We start from the raw sequence: 20161 nt of genomic DNA, 5'->3' as shown, positions 1-20161 counted from the left end.
AATTATATAAATTTATAAAAACATGAATAATAATACATTTATTGACACCTGAAAACTCTTTGTATTGATATTTACAAGAAAAATTAATAAAATAAATATGCTCATCCACCTAGTCTAGTAGTTTTCTCACCTATTATTTTGGGGCATTGAGTAGAACTTGGAAGTCCTTATAGAGACTACAACACAAAAGGTTTGGAAAGCACTGCTGTAGACTATAGTATTATTTACAGAAAACTATACTACTAAATCTCTATTGCTTGAATTTTAACAGACTTGTGAATGCATGAGAATGTCGAAGGTTTTTGAACAAGTACATTACCTCATAACAGTATTCATTCATAGACAGTTTTTAAATTATCAGTAATTTACAGAAGACAGCAATACTGTTTGTTCCTTTTTTTAATGATTTTTGTATTTGTTATTTTCAGCTTTGTGAGGCATCTCCGAAATGTTTTATCCTGGAATGTGCATGGCCTCATTTCCCCACAGCATACAGCCAGTTGTTCAGATACTACACTGTAATACAATTGATTTTTTTCTCCATTTAGAAATCCATCTAAACAAACAAGATGTAGAAAGTTGTTGAAATAAGCATTACCAGCTGGTGCATTTTTTCTGGATCTAACAAAACCTGCTACAATGTCATCTTTCTAAAATACAAACTTCTTATCAGAATACAGTGGTGTGAAAAACTATTTGCCCCCTTCCTGATTTCTTATTCTTTTGTATGTTTGTCACACAAAATGTTTCTGATCATCACACACATTTAACCACTAGTCAAATATAACACAAGTAAACACAAAATGCAGTTTTTAAATGATGGTTTTTATTATTTAGGGAGAAAAAATCCAAACCTACATGGCCCGTGTGAAAAAGTAATTGCCCCTTGTTAAAAATAACCTAACTGTGGTGTATCACACCTGAGTTCAATTTCGTAGCCACCCCCAGGCCTGATTACTGCCACACCTGTTTCAATCAAGAAATCACTTAAATAGCAGCTGCCTGACACAGAGAAGTAGACCAAAAGCACCTCAAAAGCTAGACATCAGGCCAAGATCCAAAGAAATTCAGGAACAAATGAGAACAGAAGTAATTGAGATCTATAAGTCTGGTAAAGGTTATAAAGCCATTTCTAAAGCTTTGGGACTCCAGCGAACCACAGTGAGAGCCATTATCCACAAATGGCAAAAACATGGAACAGTGGTGAACCTTCCCAGGAGTGGCGGCCGACCAAAATTACCCCAAGAGCGCAGAGACGACTCATCCGAGAGGTCACAAAAGACCCCAGGACAACGTCTAAAGAACTGCAGGCCTCACTTGCCTCAATTAAGGTCAGTGTTCACGACTCCACCATAAGAAAGAGACTGTGCAAAAACGGCCTTCATGGCAGATTTCCAAGACGCAAACCACTGTTAAGCAAAAAGAACATTAGGGCTCGTCTCAATTTTGCTAAGAAACATCTCAATGATTGCCAAGACTTTTGGGAAAATACCTTGTGGACTGATGAGACAAAAGTTGAACTTTTGGAAGGCAAATGTCCCGTTACATCTGGCGTAAAAGGAACACAGCATTTCAGAAAAAGAACATCATACCAACAGTAAAATATGGTGGTGGTAGTGTGATGGTCTGGAGTTGTTTTGCTGCTTCAGGACCTGGAAGGCTTGCTGTGATAGATGGAACCATGAATTCTACTGTCTAACAAAAAATCCTGAAGGAGAATGTCCGGCCATCTGTTCGTCAACTCAAGCTGAAGCGATCTTGGGTGCTGCAACAGGACAATGACCCAAAACACACCAGCAAATCCACCTCTGAATGGCTGAAGAAAAACAAAATGAAGACTTTGGAGTGGCCTAGTCAAAGTCCTGACCTGAATCCAATTGAGATGCTATGGCATGACCTTAAAAAGGCGGTTCATGCTAGTAAACCCTCAAATAAAGCTGAATTACAACAATTCTGCAAAGATGAGTGGGCCAAAATTCCTCCAGAGCGCTGTAAAAGACTCATTGCAAGTTACTGCAAACGCTTGATTGCAGTTATTGCTGCTAAGGGTGGCCCAACCAGTTATTAGGTTCAGGGGGAAATTACTTTTTCACACAGGGCCATGTAGGTTTGGATTTTTTCTCCTAAATAATAAAACCATCATTTAAAAACTGCATTTTGTGTTTACTTGTGTTATATTTGACTAATGGTTAAATGTGTTTGATGATCAGAAACATTTTGTGTGACAAACATGCAAACGAATAAGAAATCAGGAAGGGGGCAAATAGTTTTTCACACCACTGTACTTACTCCACATGGGTGGTATTCATTAGGGCAGTAGAGTATTTGTTTTGGGTAAACTCTAACTTTGTAAGTTTATCATTGGATCCATATATGCACCCATTTCCTTTTCCTACACTTTACTCTTCCTTACTAAACAAAAAACTTTTCAATTTTTTTTTTTAATTGTGTCTTGGCATCAATACTACCCCCTGTTAAACTACACATCTTAATTTGGATTGGTCCAATAATTTATTTTCCTCTTGTCTTAAATCAGCTATCAAGGCTCTGCAATTGTCCTGTGCTGATCTCTCCCTAAGCGAATGCTTTCACTTGCTTAACCCTTCCTCCAGGCAATATACCTTCTTCTCTAATTACCATAAATCTCTTTCTCTCAAATTCGGTATGTTATTAATAAACATAGTTTAAAACACACACACATAGGTGCTTAATTGTAGTTCTAATATAATTGAACTCTGCTTTACCTCTCTTAATATGTGCACCCCAAACTGGTGCTTCAATGCAACCCTATTGAGTAACATTCAGTTTTTCACTTAACTAAAATACACATTACAAAAATGTATTTCAATCTGCTACACCTTCTTCTTTTACGTGGGAAGCTGTCAAAGGTTTTACAGTACATTGAATTGCTCCATTGGTTTTGCTAATAAATTGGCAAATGAAAGATAAAACTTTCACAATTAAAATATAAATTATTGAAACTGGAAATATCTCAGTGTCTTGCATATTATTGTAAACATACTACAATCATTTCTGCTGTCAGAGCTGAATTGAATGCAGTGCAGATGAAAACCGAATTTAAGTTGAACAGAGTGTGTTCTTGTTATTAATTGAATGGCACAGCACATAGCCAACATTTGGCCTAACAGCTATACAGAATCAAAAGTTCCTCTTCTATTTCAGAAATAAGAACAAGTAACAGTCAGTTCACTTTTAACAGCAAGTTGATAAATGCAGCTTAGGCTAACATTGAGCCATAATCCAATGCTTCGTATTTCAAAATCATTAAATTATAGTGCCTTTCAAAAGAAAAACGGCAAAGTCCTAGGTGCCCCAATTACTGAACAAGAATTGTAAGAAACCCTATCTTCTCTAAAAAATGGTAAAGCCCCCAGAATTGTTGGCATTCCTCTAGAAATCATCAAAAAAAAAAAAAAAATCACAATTTATTTAAATGGAGAAAATACCTTACAATTTTGCACATCCTAAACTACTATTTTTGTTGTTTAAGCAATCTGCCGTGTTTAAAAAACATTTTTTAAAATAAAAATAGTTTATTTATTTAAATGAAAAATAAAAAAAATGAAAACAAAACACTATCTTAACACACCAAACAAAACAGTTACAACTGTTTACCTCAGTATTTTTGTTAGTTATTAAAATAAGACAAATGGTCTACTAGCAAACCCCTAATAAGATCCCACAGATCTTTTATTGGCTCCTTGTGGACCACAATTATATCTGCACTAACTAATCTAGGAAGCTTCAGGAAATTAGCTTATTTAGAACTAATCAGAATCACTAGTTGATAGTAACTGATTCTAAATACAGTCCCCATTATGAAAGCAATGTATATCTATATAACCAAAGTACTGATAGTTTTAAAATTTTAAATTACCTATTTTAAAAAGAATCTATTGGTTTTTATAAATGGCTAAAAATATTATTAAAACATGATAAAATTGAAGCAATTTGTCTTGATTTTAGGCTTTTACATAAACACAAACTGAATTTCAATAATGGTGTACAGACTTTTGATAGCCTCTGTGCATTTCTGTCTCACATTATGTACACGTATATAGAAACCTGCATATACCAGTACACAACTTTTTAAAACTGAGATGATTGCTGATATACATGGGATAGATGCTTTATAACAGATTAATCCTCCATCATGTAATCTGCATTATGTCTGCCTGTTTAGCCTGTGTTTCAAGTGAGCTTGTAACATGGGTTGGTAAAGTCAAATCTTGAATAGACATTAGAATTAAAATACTGATTCAGCTACATGGGATGATGATCTGCCTTTTCTTCTCCAGAAAGATGGCAGAAACAACATTTACAGGTGAAGGATCATTAGCTAGAGGAATGAGAATCAACTTAGCAAAATATATTCCTCTACATGAACATGCATGATCAAGAATACAGCTAGAATGGCATCTCCCATCCACTCTTCCATTCATATGTATCTTGAATTTACTAGGATGTTCTCTGGCTCATCATTCACATTATGAGAGCATATCAAGTCCAGGCCAAATCTGGTATTTTGTGTGAGAAGAACTGAATAATGTTTAATTGCTTTGACCCAATAAGGCAGTATTCCTTAAAACATTTTTCTTGTAACCCAATTGTGTCTTCAAGACCTTGAATCACCCCCTACATTCATCCCCATAGTCCTCTCATCCTTTTTTCCATGGAGAATTGCCAATGACAGTCATCCCATCCCCACTGGAGAATCACTGCCGCAGATCATAGTGAAGCAATGTTTGCTTAAACTGTTCACACCAACCCATAACGAGACACTTGGTAAACCATACGCAACCCTTTCCCATTGAGTACATTTGTGAATCACAACTCTGCACAACCCAAATTCAGATAATACCCAACCCAAAATGTTTTGCAAACCACACTTTAAAAACCTACATTATAAGGGTCTCATAAATATCTCTCCTAACCAACAAAGTATTGCAGTAAACAAGCACAACTGCAAAGGCCAAGCCACCAGGTTTACTAAGTGTTAATACAAATCAGTTTCAGAATTGATTTGATCCATATATAAAATAGTGCAAAATACATCTACTTCTCTGGCAAAGTAAAGACTGAATGGTAAGTTGAAAGAGGCATTTATCTTGCCTCTCCCTCTGCAAAAGCTACTACAATTCTCAAAGAACAGAACACTGGCAGAAGTTTCACACAGCAGCTATACTCCAGCACTTTCTTTTACTAAAAAAGGCTATTAATTATCAATTATTATAAAAGGCTGCTATTATTATTAATTATTATGATTCATTTTATGATCTAATAGTCACTTTTATATAGTTTTTTCCCCAGTTGTAGAAATATGAGGACCAGGTAACACAATTGGCAAACCTATAGAATCTAATAATACTGAATAAGCCATCAGACAAGGATTTGGTTTAAAAAGGTAAAGAAAATAAAAACACAAGGCCTACTGGTTTATTCCTTAAATATTCATTTACTGCTGCTGATAGATTTCCTCAACTATATTTGGCATCGGTTGTACACGTTGTGCTCAGGGAAAAAAAAAAAAAGCAGATGTGCTTGTATACTCACTACAATGGCCCATTGACTGTTCTCGTGATACATATGTTGGTAGCCCAAATAGACTACCAGCATGACAGTGCAGAAGAGGAATGCAAGCACTCCTATGGCGACATAAAACTCTGCAGATGAGGAAAAATTTCCAACCAGGTGCACTATTTCATTGGTGTTGTTTAAGCAGTTCACGTCAAATGAAATCTGGTTCAGCCTACAAGAAAGCAGAAGGGGCAGTCAACTTTAGACAACTCATTTATTAAGCTCAGGCAATGATCAGTGATATTCAGTGATGTAGTGTAAAACAGATCTCCAGTGGAGGTTCCATGTTCACTATAGGCGCTTTTCCACTGCATAGTACGGCACAGCACGGTTCAGTACAGCTCACCTTGGTTCGGCTCGGTTTGCATTTCGACTGCAGTTTAGTACCGCTTTAGAGTGGGCAGGATTATTCACGTGTCGTTAGAGTTGCGCCGCCTCTACTGCCGTGACACCGTGGAACTTTTACAACAACACGCAGACAACGACAACACTTTAGCTCGACGACGCGCAAGGGTAAGCATCTAAAAAAAGCACATCACTAGCTAACTTTTATCACTGTTGCAAAGCATAAAATGAACTTAACTGCCAGTGTAACATTAAAATGCTGATTCTGTATATTACAGATCTTCCACATTTTGCAAAAAGTCGCCGCAACAGACCATCTGTTTGGACATTTAACCGCTTCAGAGTGGTGGGATGTGATTGTTCCCGGTTTTACAAACACTCAGTGGCTGGAGAACTTTCGAATGTCTGAAGAAACATTCATCCACTTATGCAACAAACTGCGTCCAGCGATGGAGAGACGGGACATAAACTTCCGCGTGTGTGTACCTTTAAAGAAAAGAATAGCCAGTGACGCAGTAATGACGATTTTCTCCGGCCAATCAGTGACCAGCAGTTTACACGTCCACGTTTTGGCAACGGTTCGGCGCGCTTGGAACCTCGGCTGAGGTGGTACTGAAAAAAGGACCAGGTACCAGGTACTGTTCCCAGTGGAAAACCCCCCAAAAGTGAGCTGAACTGAACCGTGTCGTGCCGTACTATGCAGTGGAAAAGCGCCATAACTTGCTAATTTATGGGGCCCCCAGTGTCACACAAGATAAAGCAAAGGGCATGTTATTTGTTAACCCACCAAAACAAATTTGTGTACATGCTCTGTCACCTCTGTCTGGTATACTCACCTGAACGGGTAAAAGAATTGGAGGTTTATATTTAGAGCTTTAGCCGTTGTGCCAGGGCAGTTAATAAGAATATCAGTCTCTCCAGAGTATCCTCCAGTGGTGGCAAAAGCAAATATTGCAAAGACCTGAAAAATTAGGGCAATGTGAAGGAGAAATAGAACAGAAAAATGAGAGTTTAGACTTATCAAAGATTCATCCAAACTTAAAAATTCTTAATTAGCAGATAAAAAAATAAAAGCACAAAACCAAGCTTTACCTTTCAGATTTGCCTTTACCACCTTATGCTAGTTAGCATGCTAACATCAACTTTGCGGACTACTGTTAGATTTATTAAACCATTTATTTTAATTAAGAGCTTTTTGTGTTTACTATTACAATGGGAGTATAGTAAATTATGGTCATTCACTTGAGGTTTACCATTCAGTCATACTGCCTGCAGAACTCATAAGAAGCCCACTAGAAATAGGCAACCCTAGTTTGGATATGCTCACACATAGACTTACAGTATATACTAGACTGGTTTAGAGTCACTGATCAACCAGACATCATGCTATTGGATTCTCAGAGGGAAAGCTACATGAGTAGTGGTTTGCTTTGCTGTGGTTTCCCCTAAATCACGCAAGTGTTCACAAATATCACCAAACTCTGCAAAATGCACTGAAGTCAATGAGGAAGGACAAACTGAACCAGATTTGACTGTATTATAGTGGTGCAGTCATCTTTAAAGTGTCCCTGAGGGCGAGGGAAAAATGTCTGCCAACTATAGAGGCCTGATTACTGTGGCCAAAAAGGTGACCTGAGCTGTGCCTCTATAATGTAAAAGAAGAAAACTACACAGTAAGAGAAACACAATCGTAGATTTCTTCAAAACAAAGTGGAAATATAAAAATCGTAGTTAAAAGTCAGAATAAATATGTAGGTCATTTAAAGGCAGAAAATTCAAGGTGGCATGTCAGGACTGAAACCGCTGGCTCCTTCTATTTTTTTGAAGTTGTACTAAAGGCTCTCCAAACTGTCTGTGCTGATGCTTTGTTCTTTTTTTCTATCAAAAAGATAAAAACGTGTTGTAAATAGTAATAAAACTTTCTTTACTATTTCATAGGGTCCCCTGTGTTTGGGGGTGGGAGGTGTCAGGCTCAAGTTTGCTTTTATCTGCACCTGGCTAATTATTATGCATGTATAGGGCACGTGCCTCCTTCTCTTAAACTGACATGGAACTCGAAGATCAACCTGCAAATTGGCAAAAAAAAACCTTGGAACAAATTTTCTGGTTAATGACTCATAGCATTCCATTTATCAACCTAAGTTATGGTTTTAGCATCTTGTTTTTGGTAACAACTTGTATTTGATTAATGGCTTTTAACATTTTGGACAGTTTTACTGTCTAGTATTTGATAATGTTGGGCCCGTTTAAAACCATCTTGCACACAACCCCCGTTTATAGCTGGCAATCAAAGAAGAAAGAATGCAGTCAGAGACACTCAATCATATGTTTCATCAAAACAAAGGAGAAATGCTGAAATCATAGTTAAAAATCAGAAAAATCTGTAGGTCTTTAAAATGCAGAAAATTCCAAGTGGCATGTCATTACTGAAACCACTGGCTCATTCTGTTTTTTGAAGTCGCACAGAAGGCTCTCCAAACTGTCTGTGCTGATGCCTTGCACTTTTTACTCTATTAAAAAGATAGAAATGTCACGTAAATACTAATAAATCTTTTGTTATTATTATTATTTCATAGAGTCTCCTCTGTTGGTTGCATCAGGCTCCTTCAAGGTTTGTTTTCACTCTAATTATATTATGCATGCATAGGACACGCGCCTCCTTCTCTTATGTTGATGTGGAACTCGAACATCGAACTGCACATTTGACTACATGGGGCAATCCCATCAATGTTGACTGTTACAGCTACAGAAAACGTAGCACTGGCCCCACAAACCATTATGGGGTGCTGGTATTAAAAGAAAAAAAATCAGAAAAATAATTTGACAAACATGGACACTTTGGCGAAATTCGCTGATCAACACTGTACAAGAGCACAGGAACCCTAAGTACTTTCCACATAATTGAGAATACTTCATTTAATACTGTGGAACACTCCAGTACAAACCTAGTTTCACTCATGTCAGGCTAACTTAGAGTCACACTTTTATTTAAAAGGGCACCCCTTTGATATATGGGAGGAAAACTTGCGTGCCAGGAGGGAAAAAAATGATGCAGGCAAAAGTAGAATGTGTACATTCTGAAATTGTTGTACCTGAGATTTGAAATTTGTCTCCTAGGGCTCGAAGGTTATGGTACCAATCAAAGTACCATCACACCACTTTTTGATATTTTTGATAGCCACATTTCATTCTTACTTTGGCCGATAATTTCTTTTGCCATATATACATTAAGCCTCTCTTCTACAAGACTTTTACATATGCTCTTATTCTTACAAAGGGAAACATTTTCCATGTAAGGCTGTTCCACAAAAGCTCAGCATTTCGAGTAAGCAGTCATCACTTTTTCCCTTCAATTATTTTTTTTTGCAAAACATCAAATGGGTTATTTATTTGTGTTCCAAATCTGCAATTTCTCCAAGCTCTAACTAGGTCATCCAGTTTGGATGAACTTCTCAGTGCCATGGGATACCTTAACATTATGGATGACCAGGGTCTTATTTACAATACTTGGCAAGAATGCAGGTGTGAAAGTATGCATACACCAAAAAACAAAAAAATTCATACGCCAAAAATAAATAAATAAATAAATAAATAAAACTCAAGGTAGAGATGAATAAGTAGATCACTCATCACCAGCAGAGTCTGAGTGCAACAGGAACAGGAAAAAGCATATCTACACTCCCCAATTTTGACCTGCAAATTACATCTACAATTTGTTTTGCCTTGTAATTGGTTACTGTAATTGGTTTTGTAGCATTATGCCACAGCATATAAATGTATCAGATGAGAGAGCAGCAGAGGAATCAGGTAAAACATTTAACATATGCCTTTGAGTGAAATAACCACCCTGTATTTCTTTTAAAGTTTCTGAATGGAAAATGTCAGTGAATATTAAAAAAAAAATCTTCCAAGTAGTTCATGATGATCATATCATTCTCTGTACTCCCTGGGTTGAAATCCTTTCCTTCCTGATACAAATAAAAATATAGCCCTGTGTGTGGTAACAAGCTTCAGCTTCATATCAATGCTACCATTCAAGTTACCTAAACATTTAAATTGGCAAAAGACCAGTATTACATTTAAATATAAAGCTGTTCAAGAGTCTAATGTGTGCAATTTACAATTATCTATCAGGTTCAAAATGGCTCCTAAAAAGGAAACATTAGGAGACAATAACTTAATTCAAATTATTAAAAAAAAAAAAAAACGAAAAAGACAGAGCTGTTCATTTAACACTTAAATTTGTATTGCTCACATTTTCACTCAGGTTTCCTCATGTAACCCATGAAACAGACTGTGTACCTACAGGTATAAGCTTATTCATCCATCCTTACTGTTAGAGGAAAACTATTTAAACTTGTTGTTAAACCTTATTAATAATTAATTTAAAAATAAATGGTGACTTTATAAACTACAATTTTGACAGGGAATGAAGATCAGTCTGATCAGCTAGCTCCAGTAAGAGCATCCTCATCAGTCGTGGAATAATACCCATACTCTGAAATATCTACAGATGACTGTTTTGACTAAATGTTTTTAATTCAAAATGTGTAATATTGAAGGTTTAGTTTTCATTACTAAAATAAAACTACGCTAAAATAATAGTGTTTATTGATAACTGACACACTATGGTACTGTCATGTTTAATTAGACACGTAGAAGAACAAAACAAGTGTTAAGATAAGTTCAGCATTTTTCAAGTAGAAGTTACATCTCCGTGATCAAGGTATACTGTATATTAATTAGAAAGACATTTCATATGGCAAAAGTACAGCATATTTTATAAATTTAAAAAATAACTAGCATGCTCTTGTGTTGTATAATGGAGCTTATGAGTGAAACAGCCTTAAAACTTACAAACATTTCACTTAAAATTTAAGAAAACGTGCCTTCTGTATTTCTGAGGCATGCTTGGGACAAAAAAAGTAAACTGGAAATAATAAATTTTAAGCATACGTTTCTTGCTTGCTGCTTTGGACTATATGGGTAAAGTTATTAAAAACCCAAAACTAAATTCTGCTCTTTATTTTACTTTTACTTCTACAATTCTGTTCCTTCAGTGAATATCTTCTGCCATGGCTTGTAATAACAGCAAGATTCACACTAAAATAAGACGGTTATTTCCCGATGTTAATGTAAGCATACCATCAGTTCAGAACACAATAGCAACGTTTATTTATAAGAACAATATGTTCATTTGCACTTCCCAAGGGGTTCAGTCCCGCTCCCAAATGTTTTTCTATAAAAATTGTGTATATAAGTGCACCTTTGAACCCACAAAAGACTATAACACCCCATCTCCTCCTCATCCCCATTATTCTGAGCACATAACAAGGACTACACCAACAGTTCTTTTTTCTTCCCTCACCTCTGGCACTGGGTAAACTAATCAGTACCACAGAACCTCCAACATTTTAGCTCAATTTGAATCGCTCAAAGGACAGAATTTTACTGACATGTTGATTCACATAGGATTAGTTTAACCTGGGTTTTTTTTTTTTTTTGTACAGACTTTATATAAAAGGTGAAAACCTCCATAATTTTTGCCGAGACATGAAGTTACTAACACAAGTGATTCAGATGCGACTAAAATCACTGAGGTCCTCCTGTAAAACATGGTTTACCCCACCTCCTGGTGTAAAACTAGTTCTGCCCAAACAGGGCTTTATTATATCAATAAATGTGAACTGAACTGATTACACTGCATTGTATTTTTAATAAAAGCCTTAGAATTTTTTAATATTTCTGTGGCATGTTATGTGCACACACAAAAAAAAAAATACTCAGAAAATGAAAAAGGTGTATGATAAAGTGGACTGATGAGTCACAAACCAGTTATCAATTTTTTTAATGCAGGGTAAGTTGCTTTTGCAAAGGAGTTGGTAATACAAGAACCAAGAACAACATCAGTGAGTGAATAAACTCACTAACACTAATCCATTTGTAAATACACATGGAAAACATGCAAACATCATGTAGACCCTGGTGCTCTGTGGTAGGAATGATAGCTCAGAGCTACCACCCTGCCTATGTTAAAAGACCTGTACTAAACTTAATAAACTTAAATCTGCTTAAAATTTAGGCAAATTTGCAGTTGCTAAATTGTCCCTAGTGTGTGTGTGTGTGTGTGTGTGTGTGTGTGTTCACCCTGTGACAGACTGGTGCCCTGCCCAAAGATTGTCTCTGCCTTGCACCCAATGCTTCCTGAGATAAACTCCACCTATTCCATGACCCTACCCTGGATAAGTGAGTTAGGAAGATGGATGAATGCCTATAACATCTACTCAGCTCTTGTCACTTAAGTGCATGCTACATGCCTGCTCAATGTTCTCTCTCACCAAAGCACACACTCGCATTATCAATCCAGCGGCAGCAGGCAATGTCTTTACAAATAACGAAATAATTGTCTAGTTGGCTATAGAACAGAGACAGCAGTTCATATCTGGGTATTATTAAAATTCAGTTATCAATAACTGTGCTTGCTGATGGCTTTCTAAGATGAATCCACGCCCCTGGCTCTGACAGGTAACCAGAGAGGAAACAAGCAGCGAAGTGAAGTGCACAGACAGCCTCCTTACAAAATGGCTGAATCTCGCAACAATGTTTTGCTTTTTTACACCTCAAGACATGGATAAGCTATTTTGAAATGTGTGTAATCTGAAGACACAGATCAGTACTTGTTTTGGCTTGGAAAAATGACATATTTGGTCAGTTTTAAGGGTATTTTTTTCTTTCACCATGGGACCCCAGTATCCATAGGCTCCATCATAAGCTAGTTATTTTTTTAAGTTTATAAAAATATGCTTCACCTTAGAATGCAACATCATGTGCCAAATTAATATTAACCATGACTGTGAATAGTGCTGGTCAAAGCCCATACAGAGGCCTAGACACGGGTTGTTACCCCTTGGTGAATGGAGCAAGCACCCCTTGAGTTACCAAAATGGCACACCTTGGTGTCCAATACTTGGATGGGGGAGGGGGCAGAAAGGATAAGCAGCACCCACAGTGTCCAAGACATGGACCCCTTAACTTTCATAAATGGCACCCGACAGGTGACAGATCCCTATGCAGCCGCCAATGTCACTTAATAGACTGACCATCCCCGATTGTGAAGCATCAGGAAGCATCAAGTTAAAGCTTATGAATCCTAACATATTAAGCAAGAACAGAGCAGTCACTAACCCACTTAGGGCAGATCATGATGGAAAAGAGCAAGCTATGGGCTTCACAATTATGAAACTGTTTGCCACAGTTAAGACAGGAAGCCAAAAATAACAGAAGCTCAGTGTGAAATCCAGTCATGGAGACATAAAAGAGAAACACAACTCAATAGCATAATAGGGGTTGAGCTATATCCTGTTGATATGCTTGAAGATAACAATTCCAAAATAGCGCACGAGTCACACAAAGAGTGAATCCGCTACAGCAGCACCATGTCTTGAAAGACGTATATTTCTGCTTGTTCTGTTAAAATAAACAGAAGAGGCAGAAAAAGAGCCACCTAAGCAACAAGGACTTCCTGCTGTAAAAAGCCAAAGATGAGCACCTCGTCAAAACAAAACTTAAATGTAAACCTACATTTATTTTTAGATATTAATGCATAGTTTCTGATCAGAATTTTAGAAAGCTAATTGAAAAAGAGAAATTACTTTTTTTTTTTTTGCTAATGGTACAGTACTCTTATTGCAGGGCAGTTTCTTCCTTGAGCTAAAGGTGATGCATTATTGCAGAATAAAGCATCACACTACCCCATAGAAAAAAATCAATACGTCAAAGTTAGTATTAGCTAATTAAGGAAGAAAAGAACAGTATATCAAATTTAGTAATTAGAAATTAAAGGGAAAGGGGATAAAGTTGCTTTCTGAAGTCACCTACTGTATAAAATTAAAACCAGGCTGACAAAATCGTCAATGTTTTGGAGGTAATTTTATTTTGGATTTTCGTTTGTCATTGGCTGAGCTTTCAAAGTAGCAACTTCCTTTTAATATATGACATGCCTTATATAAACAGTAGTATTTCAGAAATGACATTAAGTTTATTGGATTAACACAAAATGTGCAATATGCAGCATAACAAAATTACACAGGTGCATAAATTTGGGCACCCCAACAAAGATATTACATCAATGCATAGCTGAGCCTCCTTTGGCAAATATAACAGCCTCTAGACGCCTCCTATAGCCTTTGATGATCATCGAGTGTCTGGATTCTGGATGGAGGTATTTTTGACCATTCTTCCATACAAAATCTCTCCTGTTCAGTTAAATTTGATGGCTGCCGAGCATGGACAGCTTGCTTCAAATCATCTCATAGATTTTCGATGATATTCAAGTCAGCGGACTGTGATGGCCATTCCAGAACATTGTACTTCTCCCTCTGCATGAATGCCTTTGTAGATCTTGAACTGTGTTTTGGGTCATTGTCTTGCTGGAATATCCAACCCCTGCGTAAATTAAACTTTGTGACTGACGCTTGAGCATTATCCTGAAGAATTTGCTGATATTGGGTTGAATTCATCCGACCCTCAACTTTAACAAGGGCCCCAGTCCCTGAACTAGCCACACAGCATGATGGAACCTCCACCAAATTTGACAGTAGGTAGCAGGTGTCTTTCTTGGAATGCGGTGTTCTTCTTCCGCCATGCAAAGCGCTTTTTGTTTTGACCAGATAACTCGATTATTCTCTCATCAACACAAAGCACTTTGTTCCAAAATGAATCTGGCTTGTCTAAATGAGCATTTGCATACAACAAGCGACTCTGTTTGTGGCGTGAGTGCAGAAAGGGCTTCTTTCTCATCACCCTGCCATACAGATGTTCTTTGTACAAATTGCGCTGAATTGTAGAATGATGTACAGATACACCATCTCCAGCAAGATGCTCTTGGCAGGTCTTTGGAGGTGATCTGTGGGTTGTCTGTAACTATTCTCACAATTCTGCGCATATACCGCTCCTGTATTTTTGTTGGCCTGCCAGACCTGGGTTTAACAGCAACTGTGTCTGTGGCCTTCCATTTCCTGATTACATTCCTTACAGTTGAAACTGACAGTTTAAACCTCTGAGATATCTTTTGAGAGTTGCTTTGAGGATCCTATGCTGTCACTCTTCAGAGGAGAGTCAAAGGGAAGCACAACTTGCAATTGACCACCTTAAATACCTTTCCTCATGATTGGACACACCTGTCTTTGAAGTTCAAGGCTTAACGAGCTAATCCAACCAATTTGGTGTTGCAAGTAATCAGTATTGAGCAGTTACATGCATTCAAATCAGCAAATTTACAAGGGTACCCAAATTTTTGCACAGCCAGTTTTTCACATTTGATTTAATTGCATACAACTAAATACTGCTTCCCTAAAAATCTTTGTTCGGAAAATACCCCAGTACTCAGATGTTCCTAGGAAATGAAAGACATACCACTGTTATCTTTTTTGTTGAAAGTAGTGTAAATTATTATTCAGACTGAGAGGGGTTCCCAAAACTTTTCATATGACTGTAATGGATTGCCATATATGTATCAAATAAATGAAGAAAACAAACAGTATAGTGGTTGCATATTGCAACAGCAATTGGTACCTTACTTTCACAGCTACAGGAGATTTTATAACCTGGCCTAGTAAATGTCTCTTTTGTCTATGCGCATTCTGCAGCTATGCAGGTTTTTTTCCTCCAGGTATTCCACTTTCCTCCACATTCCTAACCCATGCATGTTTGGTTAATTATTTATTCTAAATTACCCCACGGTGAGTGAGTGTGCAGTGCGATGAACTGGTGCCCCATTCAAGGCTGGTTCATGTCTTGCCCAAATCCCACCAGGATGCTGGTGTTGCAATTATTTGCATAAAATTCTGTTGCTTTCTTCTGAGCTGCATTATTCACTTTGTAAAGTATGTGTAAAATAAGTAATGAACTACTAATTAACTGATAAATTGATTTGGCTTTAAAATCGTACTTCCTGCTTTTTTATTTATTGGGTTACAACTGAATGTTGCCATCTATAAAAGCACCAACTCCCTGTAATGGTAGTGCTGCTTTCGTTGTGGGTTTGCTTCCATTTCCTCCCTACATGGGGTTTGAGTAGTAAGAAAAGCACTATATAAATGTAAAGAATTATTATTATTATATGTTTGGGCCCACCCAGTACTTAAATGGGAGACCATCAAGGAAAAGCTTGGGAAGCGGCTGGAAGAGGTGTTGGTAAGGACATCAGGGGGCACTTACCGTCTGGTCTATGTGTTGATCCCAATGCCCCAGTGCAGTAACGGGGACACTGTGCTGTAAAAAAGGGTCATTGTCCTTCAGATTAGACATAAAAATAAGGTCCTGACTCTTTGTGGTCATGAAAGATCTCTGGACACCTTTCTAAAAGAGTAGGGCATGTCCCTATGTCCAGGCTAAAATGCCCACCATGGCTTGGTCATTTTGGTCCCCTAATAATCCCTTGTTCCTTATTGGTTAACTATCTCTTTCAACCCTTTACCACCTAATAGCTAATGTGTAGCGAGTATACAGACACGTAAATAGCTTCCATCGCATCATCCAAGTGGATGCATGCTACACACTGGTGGCAAGTGAAGTGGTTCCCCACTGTCTATGTAAAACGCTGTGATTTGGTTAGAAAAGCTCTATATAAATACAATTCCTCATTGTTATTAAACTGACCTTCTCCTAAACAGTCAAGAATCTCGGGTCTTCACAGACTTATTTACTTCAACAATTGCATCACCTGGCCATAATAACCTTTAGCGCTACACTATTAGATACACTTTGACTACCGGACAAACTAGAATGTTCTTATGTTCCAAAGGCCTGGCTATTAGGGTTACATTTCAGAACATCTTCCATTTGCATATATTTTATCACACTGCCAAAGTCTCTTACACACTATTAAACAATGTACATAAGTGCTCTGTACTTTTAACTTCTGACAGTGAAATCAAGATTACATTTTCACTTATGGAGAACAAAGTGTTTATGTATTTACTACAGCTGTCTCAAAGCTCCAGAGTCCTGGGTTTGAAACCCGTCTAGGAGGCTGCGTCTGTTTTGGTATCTATTCCCTTGTGTTGGGAAAATTGATGACCTGAACCTTGTTCATTTGGGGTGTTTGTGGGTGCCTGGTACCAGTGGTTCCAAAACTGGTTCCTGCTTTATAGATGATACTCCTGGAATAGGATCTGGCCCTGCAAACCTTAACTAAATTAGGTGTTTTTTTTTAAATGAATGGATGGGCAATAAAGTCTATTGATCTTGAACTCAGTTTTATTATATTGATATTGTTTGTAATTTAGATTCATCTATCTACGTTTTGAATTCAAATACTGTTTGGGTGACTTAGAGCTTCTTTTGTTAGTGCTTGGCATGACTTGAAACAACTACAAATCAAATGATCGACCACAGGACGCACACACAGTCACTCTCACTACTGCGCAAACAACAAGTGAAAGCCAAGTAATAAGGCAAAGCAGAATCTTAACACGAGCAAATGTAAGTGATGTGAAAACTGATGATACGTTCAGGGTTGGTTTCCTTCTTGCGCCCAAAGCTGCCGGAATAGGCACACTGGCTCACCACAATCATGAAAACTATTTTTAATTTGTACTATGCAGTTGATCAAAGATTACTACGTGCTTCTAAGCCAAAATCGAATTTAGCACACGTCACCGCATCAGGAATAAACAGACGACCACTTGTAGACGTGTGTCGAGAAGTAAGCGAAGAAGGGCTGAAAGTGCATTTTTACCGACGCTCCCACGTTCGATGTACACCGATTTCGGAATACTGTTAAATTAATTTTCAAATATGCATATTGTGACTGCCTATTACATAACTAAAGGTAACTGCAGTTTTTAACTAACATTAACAACTGCGCAGGAAGCATATTCAACGGAAGCCGCCAAGTCGGGGAGCTACAACCAAAAAAAAAAAGTTCAGAGCCGACATTAAAGCACATTAAAATAAAGTTCAATAAAACTGTGGCTTTTCTCCTTGCACAAGTTTGCTCGATGCAGCCCACTAATGGTCAGCACCGAAGAATGTCAGAGGTGTCCACACTTTCCTGGGGAACTTAAGTCTCCACCGCCACATTCTTTTTCGCTGTGCTGTCTGCAAATCAAAGTATTGAGAGACCGGCCTGCTCACCAGTGTATAAGACAGGGTGTTGTCCCGCACAGCAACATATGTCAAATATTTCTGTTTAATGCCATTCAAATACATGCCAGAGTTTCTAAATAAAGACGCATTCGCGCAAGAAATGTGTTGTTCTTAAGATCATGGCGTTCTTTTTTAAGTAGACAACTTTAAAACTACAGTAAAATATTTCGATAAACTCCCCACACGGCCTGAAAGACTTACCCACTCGAGTAATCGAATGAATCCTAATGGCTCTTTCAGGGGCTCCCAGCTGAATCTAAATCCCGATAACATCTTCTGTAATTCGAAACACAAAAAGGAAAAAAGTCCATTAAATGTCTAATCGCGGAGTGAACTTCTTCCACGTTTGCATTTCGAGCTTCAAGTCGGTACTATAATAGCAAATGCGCTACGGTTACCTGAGCAGTGCCTTCCATTCTGGCCTTAGATCTCGCAGATTTTTCTCCACCCTTTTTGTTTGATAAAGTATCTCCTCCAAGAACAAACAGCTCCGCGTTCCGCCTTTCATGCAAAACTTGTGTCAAACTTTGTGACCTGCACTGACAGCCTACCACATGACCAAAAAAAAAAACTGTTAAAGGGCCACGTGTCTAATTGGAGTCAGAGACAGCGTCACGCTGCCAGAGTTTGACTCTAGTCATACGACTACACGTTTTTCTCGTTTTGTTTTGTGCAGAAATGCAGAGTTCTGTTTGTTTAATTTATTTATGTATTTTAAGTATTATTGAATATCGCAGAGATTAGCCTTGCTGCCTTAAGGATTTGCCGTGCCTGTTTCGAATCCCACGCCTGGGAGCTTTCTGTGTGAAATTTGCATGTTTTCGCTGTGTTGTAAGATGCCTTTAAGTTAATAGATATTTATAAGTCGATACCAAATGGATCCAGTAATGAAATGTTCAACCTATTCCAAACACACGTATGATTAATTAAATAGTGATTCTAGATTAGCTCAATGTGAATAAATATGTACTGTTTTGGACTGGCAACCATCGGGGGCAGCTTTCTGTCTTGCCTAAATGGTGCATCACTCTTAAAAATAAGAGTTCTTTAATAGCATTTTACAGGGTTGCTTGACAAATAACCATTTCAAATTAAGTCAAGTGGCTTTATTGTCATACCCAGCGTATGCAACATTGCAACATACAGTGGCACAAAATAACATTCCCTAGGACCATGGTGCAACATATACAACAAAACACAGGACCACTACAAGACAAGTTAAGAAATACTCTACTAAACTATACTACACTACACTAACAGATAAATGAACAAATAATAGGTAAATGAGTAGACAGCAATACGTTCAAACAGTAATAAATAATTTAGTGTTAACAACAACTAAAAATATGTGAATTAGCATAAGCTACCCTATATCAGGATGTCAATAAGAAATGCAATGATTTGCTTCATCAGGTAGAAGTACATAATAACCAAGAATATTTGCATCAAATATTTTAAATATAAAAATGTGTGCTTCAGTTTAAAAGTTTAAAGTCTAAATGTTCTCGATTGTAATAGAAATGTTATTTTTCATTATCTGACTGAGGTCCATAGAGGGCTAGATCCATAGTGAAGGATCAAAAATAACAATATTCATAATTGCAGACCTTGAAATAGTCTAAAACAATACATGATTATGGTTGAAATTTGTCATTTGTAACTTTCTGAGAATGGATCTTAGAGACCCAGGACTACTGGTAAAGAATCAGACATCAAAATATTATTATAGTCATGATAGCAACCTTGATATAGCATAAAATGACACTCCACATGGCTATATTACTTACTCCCATATTTTCAAAATTTTTTGAAAAAGAATACGTATGACCATTTGTATCCCATTGGGGGTAAACCTTGGGGTCAGTTGAAGTGACATGCACATACTTTAAGTTCTTCTGTTCTTCATTGCTGAAGACACCTATTGGTTTATTCTTTATTATAACGGGGTAATTTCTGTACAAAATATGGCCCAAAAAGGCCTAGAAATAAGGGTTTTCAGGTCTAGAGGGCAGAAAATAGGGGGGAATTCCAAAAAGCTCAAAGTCTTGCATAACTAGACATCAAGACA

At 37.4% G+C, this 20161-nt stretch overlaps 1 protein-coding gene across 1 annotated transcript in view; it reads right to left on the bottom strand.

Annotated features, from left to right (window-relative positions):
• LOC120525890 (synaptophysin-like protein 2) overlaps positions 1 to 18640 on the bottom strand; it is a 37500-nt gene extending 18860 nt beyond the window's left edge. Inside the window, exons 1-4 of the mRNA XM_039748561.1 lie at positions 18492 to 18640; positions 18295 to 18369; positions 6780 to 6904; positions 5575 to 5770 (exon numbers count right to left, since the gene is read on the bottom strand). Of these exons, the coding sequence (XP_039604495.1) occupies positions 5575 to 5770; positions 6780 to 6904; positions 18295 to 18369; positions 18492 to 18509 (414 nt within the window). The 5' untranslated portion in view covers positions 18510 to 18640. The remainder of the gene's footprint in view (positions 1 to 5574; positions 5771 to 6779; positions 6905 to 18294; positions 18370 to 18491) is intronic.
• Between the last annotated feature and the right edge of the window lie 1521 nt (positions 18641 to 20161).

The sequence above is a fragment of the Polypterus senegalus genome, chromosome 3, assembly GCF_016835505.1.
Source record: "Polypterus senegalus isolate Bchr_013 chromosome 3, ASM1683550v1, whole genome shotgun sequence".
Classification (NCBI taxonomy): Eukaryota; Metazoa; Chordata; class Cladistia; order Polypteriformes; family Polypteridae; genus Polypterus; species Polypterus senegalus.
This window is presented reverse-complemented; position numbering and strand designations above follow the sequence as displayed.